The 13,248-nt window shown below is 37.6% G+C and overlaps 1 protein-coding gene across 1 annotated transcript in view; it reads left to right on the forward strand.

Annotated features, from left to right (window-relative positions):
• LOC139718825 (protein spinster homolog 1-like) overlaps positions 1 to 13,013 on the forward strand; it is a 42,008-nt gene extending 28,995 nt beyond the window's left edge. The window contains exon 11 of the mRNA XM_071630293.1: positions 12,104 to 13,013. Within this exon, the coding sequence (XP_071486394.1) occupies positions 12,104 to 12,174 (71 nt within the window). The 3' untranslated portion in view covers positions 12,175 to 13,013. The remainder of the gene's footprint in view (positions 1 to 12,103) is intronic.
• The last annotated feature ends 235 nt before the right edge of the window (positions 13,014 to 13,248 follow it).

Genomic DNA, 13,248 nt, shown 5'->3' on the forward strand with positions numbered 1-13,248 from the left:
GCAGTGTCTGGTTTGAGAGTGGTCAGGAGTACTAGAAATGGAAACCTTGTGTCATTAATGGAGTGGGTGAAACCCAACAAGGAGGCTTGAGTTTTTAAGTACCTTTTGCAGAAAGCTTTTGGGGAAAATTAAAAGAATGGAAAACAGAACATGCATATTCTCGAAATATGCTTTCCATTGGCGTGGAAGACCTGGAAAAGTCAGAGAAATTTGATAGCTCCCCCCTCCCCCTCCCCCCCCCCCGGCATGGAGAAGTCGTGGAAAAAATCTGAAGTCACCAAAACCATCATGGAGCAAGTCCTGAAAAACTGAAAAACTATACTCTCACGTTCAATTTTGCAAATTGCTTTTTGACTAGTTTGCATTGTGATAATAAAGTATTAATTTTCTGATGATGTACTCCAAAATTTATGTGACATTGCTTTAAACAAAAGTCAGAAATTTGTTAAATATCACTGTTTACAAGTCAGAGAGAAGTCATGGACCCTTCTGCAGAAGAAGCAGGAACCCTGTAGGAATTGGTTGCTTTAAGGAAAAGCTTTGTATCTTTCATCTTGCCCAACTCTGAATAGGCCTTCCTCGGGTATCTGCCCGACACATTCTACCAAAGCCAAATTTGGGGCCCAACTGGCCATGAAGGACACATTGCACTGAATTTATACAAAAATTCCGAAGTCACAAACAAGCAGACAGACAAGGCGACAGCTCTACAGATGTTTTTGGGAAGTGCAATTATTCTGGCGTGAATTGTCAGAAGACGGGGGGAAAACTTTTCAAACCATTTTAATAATGTGACCACGTGTGTGTGTGTGTGCAAACGACTCTGCAGGGAACGCACAGCTAGACTTGCAATTGGCGGTTATGGACCACGGAGGTCAGTACCCTAGCTCACCTCACATTAATAGCATTTGTGCCGAGAATGTATTTTTGGATCTGCCGCTTGGTGTCCTGTTGTCAGACTAGGTGGTGATGAAATACCACTCAACTATCTATCATTCCTTTTATTTTACCGTTTTATTTTTATCTTTTCTAAAGCATAGTCTTGGCTTTTGCTGTTTTCCTTCTGTGTTGTACCTGCACCATCGCTCTATGAAAATATCAGATAATCAACTACCCCAACAACCCAAATACATTGTACGTACACACATTTCCAGAGTCATGCTGATTCAGAGCTCCCCATTTTTTTTTTTCATCAGCATAATGGTATTGTGGTAGGACTGAAGAGATGTATAGAAAATGGCAAAGTTGCATTGTGTTCATTTGTGTTTCATTTGTCAAAATTGGTCCATTGGGTTTAACTTTATCTGTGTATACATGAAAAATATGTTTTGTGTATTCAGTACACTTCTCATTCCCATGATACATCCCATTTTAAATAGATATCTTTGATTTATGATTGGCAACATGTAAGCATTTTCTTGCATACAATGGATGAAGCATTCAACAAACGATACAACTTTAAATTTTTGTAGCTCCATATGTTCACAAATGGTGTAGTGGCATAAATGCCTATTACAAATACACAATCTTCAGAAGAAAACAACCTTGATACCTACACATTATATTTATAGCACCATGAGTTCTCGTACTTAGATGATTTGTAATACGTCAAAAGGAGTTTGGGAAGTAAAATCAAAGCAGTAGCCATTTTACTAGAAAATCCAGGTCCATTAAAAGGCACCACAGATGACTTTTGCCAAATCTACAGTTGTGCTTTAGCTAGCTCATGAAGTGCTTTTGATTTTCTTCAGAAAAATGGCGAAAAGAAGAGAAACAATACACTTTGTCAATGAAATCTCAAAGAGCTCTTTACCTTCATGTTAAAGTAGTGCCCTTTTTGAGTTGATATTTTGTGGAGAAACCTGTTTTCTTTTAGTATTATCATACAAATTTGTGAAGAATTTATATTAAGTGTGACCATCATTTTGTAGCTTTAGAATATGTACATGAAGAATACTGGAAAAAGTTATGTTTTAGAGCTTTTTTCTCTCGTTTTTTTCAAAGAAGTCCTTATATTATTTTTGAAGTGGCATTTAGAAATATTCTTTGGTTGGTCAGGCTTTATAACCAAAAGTGGAAGAATCTTATCACACTTTTCTGTATTATTTATTTTGTGTTATTATTCATTTGCTGGAAGATCCTCTGTTTTTGTTCATGGGATGCTTTTATTATTTATTTTGCACAGTACTGTACCTCTTCAAAATCACTTTTGGCAGAATACTATTTGTGTAATATCTTCACTCTGTTGGCAGGTTTAAACTTTTAAGTTTATCTGCAAGAGTTGCTGTGCACACTGGCTGGTTAATACAAGCATGTAAACTTTACTAGCACACGAATGTTTTCTCGTCAGAGGCATGAAGGAGATTACATAATCTTTTATTTGATGCAAGCAAATAACAGACTTGTGGAGTTTTGACCCCCTAACCTGCATGACCTTGATAAATTTAGCAGTAGGCTGTCATTTATATATTTAGAAAACCTTGTAAACATGTATGGTGGATCCAAGTAGGAAAAACAGATTTTTTTTAATCATCTCTCCTGTGTGAATTATCAATGAAATATTTGTGTTGTAGTAGATGTGAACCCATCAGGTCCCCAGGGGAATCTTGTCTTTAAATTGGCACCTCTGAATTACACTCTATGTCACGCTGTCTTAGTTTAGAAAAATATTGAATTGAAAATGTGTTGCCAATTTGAGAATCAGTTATAAAGCTAGCAATTATGAGGCTTTTGAAAATTCTACCTCAAACATGCTCTTATAATGTGAATGATGAAAGGCTTAAATTAACGAAAATGTTTACTCTTACCTGTGAAAAATTAAAAATGAATAGTAAAAATGATGATAAAGACTAAAAGTACCAAACCATAAAACTATGTTTAAAACTTAATTTGTTAGAAGACCCCCCCCCCCCCCAGCTGATCTGGAACCACAGTGTGTGTGAATATCACTGATTTTTGTACCAATCTGAGAAGTAAAGTGATCCAAAACGTTTGCCCAGGTCAGGTTGCCTTTGTTCAGACCAGCCGAACTTGTATGCGTTTACCATTATGAATAAATTTCTTGTTAGCCAAAAAGAAAGGAAATATGCTCTAGATTTGTTTAAAAAAAAGAAGATTATGTTGTTGTTGTTTTTATGCCTCCGCCACGAAGTGGTGCCGGAGACATTATGTTTTCGGGTTGTCCGTCCGTCTGTCCGTCCTTCCGTCCGTCCGTCCGTCCGTCCGTCCTTCCGTCCGTCCGTCCTTCCGTCCGTCCGTAATGAATTTTGTGGACAGGGTAACTACCATAACCTTTTGAGGTATCCTAATGAAACTTGGCATGTATGTGTATTAGGGGGTGAAGTTGTGCCTATCAACTTTTGGGTGCACATGCTCAAGGTCAAAGGTCAAAAGGTCAAGGTCAAATGCTTAAAATTTTACTATTTCCCCCATATCTATGCAATGCCTGAAGATATTTTCTTGAAACTTAGTGTATACATGTACTACCCAACTAAAGATTCTCTGGTGAAAGTTTGGGGTCATGAGGCCAAAAGGTCAAAGGTCAAAAGGTCAAGTAAAATGTTAAAATTTCACTTTTTTCTCTGTATCTTGGAAATTGTTCAAGGTATCTTCATGGAACATAGTGTATATGCATCTACTGACTGGCAGTGGTTATCTAGGGAATTTAGGGTTCATGGGGTCAAAGGTCAAGGGCAATACTTCAAAATCTTACTATTTTCCTTATATTTATAAATGCAATGCCAGCAGGATTTTTTTTTTTTTTAACTTGATGTATGCATGTCTAACCCAATAGAGATTCTCTGGGATTTTTTTTTTTGCCAAGAAGGTCAAAGGTCAAAAGGTCAAAGATCAAGTGAAAGTGCTGAACTTACTTTTTTCTCCATATCTCGGAAGTGGCTCAAGTTATCTTGAAACTTAGTACATGCTGAATTTATGTATGTTCTGCCTGACAGTGCTTCTCTTATAAATCAAAGGCCAGATGAAAATGATAACAATTTACTGTTCAATACAGAAATTGCGCTTTTTCTCCATACCTTGAAAATTACTCAGTGCATAAACTTATGAAATGGTCAAAGTCAAGTTAAAGTTCTTAAATCCCCAAATACATGCTCTCCTATTCATCCAATTAAACATAGGTCAAGGAAGGTAGACATTCAATACATTTGTGACAAATATGTCATTTTAATATTTTGCCAATTTTGTGAAAATGTAATCACACATTGTCCACATGTACTATAGACCTATTAGGAGAATCATGCATTATGGCGGAGGCATACCAGTCGTCATAGCGACATTTCTAGTTTTGGCATGCTTTGCATTATACCATTTCTCATTGTTAAAAAGAAAACAAAAATTTAGACATGATATGATTTTTAGGGTTTTTTTTTTTTTGTTTTATTTTGTTATGTTTTGTTTTTTAAATAGCCAAAATATATACCATGTATTTTGGTGTGTGTCAATATTTATTTTTGGTCTGCAGAGGTTGGTATTCCAGCTTAATCCATATGATTGGCGAATGGAACACCTTTGGTCCTAGGGGCCCAATATTGGATGTTCTGTGATGGACATGTGAAATTCATAAATAACATGATATGTGTTGACAGTTCCTGAAATGATGTTTTTATCATTTTTAGTTGCCTCTTTGAGAGAAAAACATGTCAGATGTCAGGTATACACAGTTGAAAGATGACTCAAGTTTCTAAATTATTTTGCAAAACTTGAACCACCAGACCATTCTCTGTACTGTTCTGTTGCGGAGCAGAGAGCTTTTGCTTTAAAAAGGTGTTACTAATGTGCTTTGTCATATGTCATACTCTTTTGTTTTTTTATTGTTTTTTTTTTTTTGGGGGGGGGTGCAGCTAAAATACAGTTTGGGTTGCAGGTGACAAAATGCAAAAAAAAAAAAAAATCTTTCAGTGCATAACAACACCAAGAAGAAAGACAGCTGATCAGGAACGTGTGTATGAGCATGTCTGTTGCCATCATCAAATTGACAGCAAGGGGAGAGAACTAATTAATAATCTCTATGTTCAGAACCATCACTCAAAGAGTTTTTGTGTGCACATTGTCATGTACGTTGTAAATGTACCCTGAACAGTCTACTGCCATTACAACAAGCAAGGCTGTGACAAAATTTTGTTGCTACAAAGTCAAAATTCAGGTCCTAAATGATTATCTGCATCTTTGCACCTGGATATATCTTACCTGTTCGACTGTATCGAAATTTGTGTATAGTCAAGTAAAACTGTTGGTCCTGACTTTGTTGTATTGGGAGTTGCCTGTGTAATGTTGTCAAGCATCTATGTTATGTATCATTTACATGTACATTGTTTTTGTGTATCTAACATCTTCATATTATGTTAATGACATTGCATGTGAAAAATTTTGCCTCCCCTCTCACGCTTCCCTCAGAAATGAATGCTCGTGATGAACCCCAAACCAGAGCGTCATGATTCGTGCATTGTTTTATCGGTACCGTTCATTGGTTTGTATCAGTTCTGCTGTTTTTGTTTTGTTTTGTTGTGTTGTGTTGTGTTGTGTTTTGTTGTGAGAATGCATGCACATATTGTACGTGAAGGTACTTTGGTGTGTAGCCCAGGTACTGTACCTAATGTAAATCGCACCAATGGGGAAAAGAAATTGGCGTCAATCAAGTTGTGTTCATGACATACTGACTCTAAATGAATTGAGCAAGAATTTCTCTTTCTTTACCCAAAAAGAAAACTTTATCGTGCAATGCTACTTTCATGCATAAGTTGTATGTGACAGCATAGAACTTCTATCAATTTCAAAGTCACTTTTTTAATACACACTTTCTGCTTGGGCAGGAAAACTTAATATTTTCTGAGAGCACTATTTTTTTTTTTCTCTCTCTCTCTCTCTCTCTCTCATTCTCTTCGCAATTTTTATTCTCTATTCCTGCAAAGACTTATTTTGAGTCATTTAATGCTACACCGAGGCAATTCTCTCCATGAAGTGTAATGAATTGAGCTTTCTGTCATGCCATCCCTATTTGTGTGTATGTGTCAGATTTCAGTGCTGCAAACACAGTGAGTACATCATGTTCAAACATATTAAATCCTACTATGTAGCTCAAATGAAGCTAGAGTTTGTGATGTCATGAACACAACATATTAGCCCATTACAATTTCTTCTGCCTTCTGTTTTAAGTGTATCAATACCCAGAAAATTGAATTTGTGACTCAGACGTGCTTTGTTTTAATTAGGGTTTCTGAAAAAATCAGTGTGAAGCCCTTTCTGAGTAGAAATAATGATGAGAAGAATATGCTCTGCAGTGAAAAGCGTTTACGTCTTGAATTAAGACTAGTCGACAGGCACTACAAGATATGTGTCTCCATAAGTGCCAATTTCAGATTACATGTTTTCGTGTTCATCTGTCCATGGAGTAATACGTATGTATGCTTCAGCTTGGCCAGCTGTAGCTACCTATCATACACTCGCCTGATTGGCTGACAGTGAATTCTGGAGTGTGATGCATTATGGGCTGCCTAGCATCCTCCAACGCATTTGATACGCAACTTTGAAACTTTCACGATTGCACAGCTTTGATAATTTTGCAACAGCTGCATTGAGTGGAAGCACACAAGGAAAGCACAGGCACACACACACACACACACGTACGCATGAAAAGAGCAGTTACAGAGCTCATTTGGGAGTGAACTCTGTAAGTGCAGGGTACAGATTTAATTTCTGTAAATTATGGAGGAAATTGGCAAACAATAAGGAGCATATTTGGGGTTCCTCTAAAGGTGTTCTGCCATGTCACAAAATTGATTTTCAGGGTATTTCTATACTTTCAAGAAAACCATGTCGGAGCCGCCAAGTCTCCCTGATTCTGCCGGAGTCTCCCTGAAAATGTCAAAATCTGTTCATGTTTGAATAAGAGAATATTAAAATCTCCCTGATTTGGGAATCATTTTTGCCCATTGAAATGCATGTAACACACATACATCTCGCTGATTGCTGTGTGGAATCTCCCTGATTTGGATGTGGGTATGTTGGCAGACCTGCTATGTGTGTTTTTCTTGTTTTTTTTTTTCTTTTGTAATGATGCGTGCTTGTGTCTCTCTTGTGGTGTCCAAAGTTTGCTCATAAATTTCACTCACTGTATTTTCATGATTGTCATTGTGCATACAATGTATGTGTATGTGTGCAGATCTGATGTGTGTGCGTTTGTTTGTGAGTTTCATAACTACATTGTAGTACATTGTGTATTGGTGAAGGTGCATGTACGTTGAGTGCAGTGCAACCTATTTACTCTGCTTGCAGTGTCACTCAGTTCTGCAAATCAAGTATTTTACGTTCATGGCAAACTAGGTCAAGGTTCAGTACTTCCAAAGCACTTCCTACATCCTACACTATACATATACATGTAGCTACAAATGTATAATGTTCATACTTATGATATATATATATATATATATATATGTAGACTCATTCTCTGTTAAGTTGGCAGTGCTCAATTGAATGCCTTATACTAGTATCATGATCCACCTGAATGAACTACTAGTTCTGTAAAAGTGAACATTTTTGCATACGTACATTTGTGACCCGCTACAACAAAATGGTACTAAAGTCGCGCACGGTCGAAGCCGTGAAAATCGAGTTTGAAGTTAGTGCATCAAAATTGGTCAAAACTTACGATTTTCTGAATTTGACATATTATTAGAGTCTGACATGTCTTCTATCATCTGTCGAAATTTTGAAGCAAAATGATGAAAGGAAAGACCAAAAAATAACGTTTTTCTGGGCCATGTTTTTTTGGCGTTTCAACGAAGCAGAAACTGGTTCGAACATTTGGATTGAGCGCCACACATAGGCTCCGCCCCTAACAACGACCAGAGTGATCTCATTGGTCAGTTTGCTGCTTGCCGCTAACCAAAGCGTGAAGCTCGCACACTGCCCAGTCGACTGGTGCGTGCGGGCGGGTTGTGCTATGCCTTGCCGCTTCTCCTGACATCCTGGTCACTGATTGGTCGGTGAGGAGACCGCCGACGCTGTGTTTGAATGAGCATTTCGGGGGTTGCTAGGGCTTAACTTCTATTGTCCGGAGGTGAATACTGACTTGCGTGTCTCTTGATTGTGATTGCGTCGCAAGGAGAACTTTTAGGGCGCTTTTCTCGAAATAGTGATTTCCCAGACGTCTTGACATGCTCTCTTTTAAACATCAATATCTCCGCAGCCGATTATTTTTATAAGACGTGTTATATATCAATTTAAAGCAGAAAGATTAGGGAATTGTGTCATGCAATTTTCAAATAATCGACCTCGCCCGACTTTAGGATCATTTTGTTGTAGCGGGTCACATTTATACTTTGTACAAAATGAAAACACTGCGAAAACAATTTTCTTTTTGTTGCTTATGTGTACACACTCTCATTTTATATCTTTCATTTCAAGGTAAGCATATTGTATGGGTGTAACTATAAACATGTTAAATTTAGTATTTTTGACTCACTACTCCTGTAGCATGAGTGAATTTACTGTCGTGATGCAGACGGTTACATTTTACCATCGTCTGCGCTGCCATAACCCTTAACTGCCATGGTAATGGTGAGCTGTTTGAAGTGCTTGCTCAATTGTCGTAGCCATCTCTGAAATAAAAAACACACAGAATTCATCTGACATGGCTGAGCGGGAAAATTTATGTAAACATTTCCGCTTTAACTTTTGCCAAAATGCATCTGTGCTTACTGCTTCTCATTTCTGCCACATTGTAGTATCTACATGTAGAAATAGCTGCAATTCAACACTTGAAAGAGCAAAGACAACTTGTGGTGTTTGCCCTAACCAATCAGCATCCAGCATTTAAATGATAAGCTTGATTTCCCTTTTGGAGTGCTAGCATTTCTAACACCTAATGCAATATCATGCTCAGATATTCCCTCCTATGTAATTAATAGCACTGTTTTTATAGTATACAGATATTGACTGCTACAGAGGGAGATGGTAAAACTATTTGCACCGAGGTGATGTCTCAACAGTGCTATGTCCCGAGACGAAGTCGAGGGACATGGCACTGCTGCTGCACTGCCACGGCCTAGATTTAACGTTAAGCCTGCACATTTCCTAAAGGGAACCTTGTCATCACTGTAGTAAAATGCTCGAGAGGAATATAAAACAAATATCGACAGACCTCACTGCTTTCTTTCGGGCCATGGTAAAACTATTTGCCCTCGGTGTTTTAATTCTTACACAGTGCCATGTCCCTCGACTTCGTCTCGGGACATAGCACTGTTGAGAAATCACCTCGGTGCAAATAGTTTTACCATCTCCCTCTGTAGCAGTCGATATTTGTATACTATCTCTCATTTTGCAATGAATTTCTCAAAGCCACTCAGAGAATAAGGACATTACAGAGAAACTACCATTAGCTTTGGCAAAACAGTTTATAATCCCCACAGGGAAAAATAATTGCTAAGGACATTTGTTGTTGTTATTTGTACAAATATGTAATGAACATAAAAAAGAATTAACATTAAAAATCTTGTGATATTAGTTTCAGTACAGATCAGTGATAATCTTGTAGGAATCAGACATGCGATAAGAATGTTGTGATGAGGTGAAAAGTTGGTCAGTCTTGTTCCATATGGTGCAATCCTATTGGCTGCTAAAAACAGTTGGCATGATTCTGAGACTAGGACATCTTTCTGGCTTGTTGCAGTGTGTGCATATCATGTTTATTATGTCATGAGATCAGCACATATTTATAATAGCAAAATCAGAAGGAACATGCAAAGTATGAGGAAGTCCCTAGATACAGTCAAAAGACTTAAAAATGTACATTTACAACCACCCACAATTGCTTGTCTGAACCCAAAGGTAGAGCATTCTCTATATCCCTGAGATCAAAAGTCAGCATCTGTTTCATATATTATGGGTTTGTCGAGAGAGTAATGCATACCTTCAAGCTTCTATGAGAGCTCTATCTTGTGGTTCAGTGGATAAGACCACAGACTGTCAGTTACAAGGTCCCTGGTTCAAGTCCCCTGGCTGCAGTGGTTGTGCCTCTAGGCAAGGCACTTTATCCACTTTGCTTAGCTCTTCAGAAGGGGTTTCAAGCTATTATTCCCATGGTTGCTTGTTTTTGAAGCATTCATTACTACTTAAGCAGTCGTGTATTTAAAGATTAATCAATTCAAATCAAGTTTATTTTTTTCCTTCATGTTTCAGCAGAAACTTGCGGCATCACAAATCAGCTCACGGCTAGTTACATGTAGCTTTATACAATATCGTGTCAATTATACACACCTCCAGTGTATTTGCACCTCACAGGCAGTGCATGCCAAAAGTGTGTGCCCCAAATTTGTGGTGTGCTGCTTTCTTTTTGTGCCATTTGTTTACCTAAAATTGGATGTTTTCCTATTGGGAGAAAATCAGAGGGAATGATCTGCTAGATGGGAGAACATTACAAATGGTCCACCTTCATGTAATCATATCAATCCAATTGCTCACTGGTATTTGACTTTCCAAAAGCATATGACATATTCATTTGTTATACATACGGGTAGGTAACTTACAAAAAACATTAATTGGTAGGATGAAAAAGGTTAAAGGGAGGTCTGGTTACATGTAAAATTAACACTTTTGTGAGAAGTCAATTAGAAAGATTAAAACTTTGAGTATTGCATGGCCACATGTACCAGTGTTATGTGATGTTCATAGACTGTACCATGGCTTCTGAGGGTGTTTCATGAGACAAAGACATCTTTTCAAGTACATACATGAATACGGTTGTTGTACATACTGCAGAATTCATGCATACCTTTGACATTATTAGAACATGTATCATGTAGGCCCAGTGGAGATTTATTTCCTGTCTGGAGATAGATTTGTTTTGTTGAATTTTGTTTTGTTTTGTTTCATGTTCTGTTGTTTGGTTTGGTCAGATGAGGATGATGGTGGGTTGGAAGGGTGTTTATGATGTGATGCCAAATATTCCCTATTCCACTTATAAAATAACTTCTGTAAGAACAGCTCTTTGGTCCATTTGGAATGCATTTTGATTGTGAGGTTATAGAGATTTTCCCAAACTTCAAAATGTACTGTGCCATGGATTTTGTTTTTATTAATAGGGCTGCAAGGTTATTGCTCTTTTTGCTGGTTTTTGCTCAGTTGTTTGAAATGAAGATATGTCTTTTGCTGCGAAAGGGGAACAGGGGCATATCACATGAGTATTTGTATGGTCATACTATCAGGAGGCCAGTGGTGGAAAATTTTCACCCAATTATAACTAGCATGATGATTATCATTATGCTGTTATACCTATGGTAGACCTATAATTGATCCACAGACTTGATTCCTCTACCTGTGTATATGTAAAAGATGAAGCAAAATACCAGTCAGGGAATAGTATGTGTTTCCATTGACTCATATACTGGTCAGCCTTTGTATCTTTCATTCAAGCTTAAAAAAGAAAAGAAAAAGAAAAGAAACACAAAAAAGAGGTGTTACCACACAAAAAGAGAATGAAACACCATAATTTATATTAACAAACTATGCCACAAACCATTGCAGAGAAGAATCCTGTGAAATGCTCTTTCTCATTGTCATTGAATAAGGCAAAGTAGGACCTATTGAGTCCATGCTGGTCATTTCTGAACCTTCAAGCAATTGGCTCACGATAATGATAGGAAAGCAAGAGGTTTCCATAGCAACAATGCCCATTCTCACCACACTAGACATTGGATAATCAGTCCAGTTAGTTTTCATGGTAAATGTAATAAACTATACCCTCACAAAGTGGAACATTCTTCTGTGTTTGACTATGAGTAACTAGTTAAGTTTACAAGCCATTATGTGACCAAAAAGTTTCAGACATCCCTTTTCATCTGTAATAACAAAATTCTAATAAAAAGAAGTTAATGAGGTGGAAGCCCCAAGCCAAGGGGTGCTAGATATGTAGAGAGCCCTCTAAAAATGAAGAATCTCTAGAATAACAAAATAATTACATTCCAAAACATACTACACCGGTGCTGGTGATCTCCATAGAGAGTAAATTGTCAAAAAGCATCTAAAACAAATAAACATACACACAAATGTAATTCACTTTACCCCCATTTGTTTTTTCTCCCTCCTCCAGGTGAAAGGTATAAAGAGACAGGGCGGCCACCTCAACATCCATCGACCTCGGATGGAACGATCAATGCTTAGGCGTCCATTAGGGACATCGCAGACTGACCAGTCTGGCCGCAGGGGAGTTCACCTCTGAAGTGTACTAGCAGAGAGGGATGCGATTTTGTTAATTATTTCTATGAAAGAGAATTGATCTAATTTTATAGCTATTTTCAAAGATTGAGATTTTTTTTTTCCTTCTCTCTCCTGTACTATTGCTCTTCATGTGGCAGTGAATATGCAATGCTAAAGTTTTTGTTTGAGTTAAAGAAGTTGTATATAGTTGATGGCCCTGTCAAGGTGTTTTGTACTGTGATTGGAGTTATGTGTGACTTCAAAGTAAAATGATGCCTCAAGTGGAACATGGCTGCCATGTTTCTATCATGCTATCAAAAGTGTCAGAAATGTTTTAACTAATCATATTTGTACTTCATGTTGACATGTAGTATTCATCCCAAATGTACCCAGATAAGTAACGTTACGTGGTTGTATGTGATAAGAAAGAGCAAGGTTCAAGTGAAAAAAAAAGAAGGAAATTGACAGTGGAAGTGAAAAGTAGACAAGTTTTGTCATCAGTGAATGAAGTCTAAATTATATGTATTACATTGTTTATTCCATGTAAGACTACTATATGGTAAGTGTATTGTACACTTTGTGTGCTGTTGTACAGTGTTGCCCATTTTCAACACGTCAAAGAAAATGATTCGTCCTCTAATTCCCCACAGACTATGCCGTCTTTTATCTATCTGAGATCAGACTATGCAAGAAACTGCAGTGGCATGGACTTTTCTTTATCCTGCCTGTTAACTTTGGAGACAGTTATAAATAGAAGTCAGGATTATGAGTATCCCTCTGATCACAACACTGCCATCTTTGCACCGCATGTACAATATTGTATCTACATAAAATGCTTTCTGCCACAAGTAAGGTAAATATTGTGCAATGACAGAAATGGAATGGCTGTTTTAAAGGGATGTGTCTCTGAGCAGAATCCTCTGAAATCGAACAGTCAACTGGATGAGCGTCAAAGCCCTTGTAGTGTGGAGCAACATGGAAGGTCCGATTGAATTTGCTGCCCATTGCAGCTAGGTATTTTAAAGCCACGAATAGCAC

This window comes from Diadema antillarum, unplaced genomic scaffold (assembly GCF_040938485.1).
Source record: "Diadema antillarum isolate AM-2024a unplaced genomic scaffold, OU_Dant_1.0 scf00000008, whole genome shotgun sequence".
NCBI lineage: Eukaryota > Metazoa > Echinodermata > Echinoidea > Diadematoida > Diadematidae > Diadema > Diadema antillarum.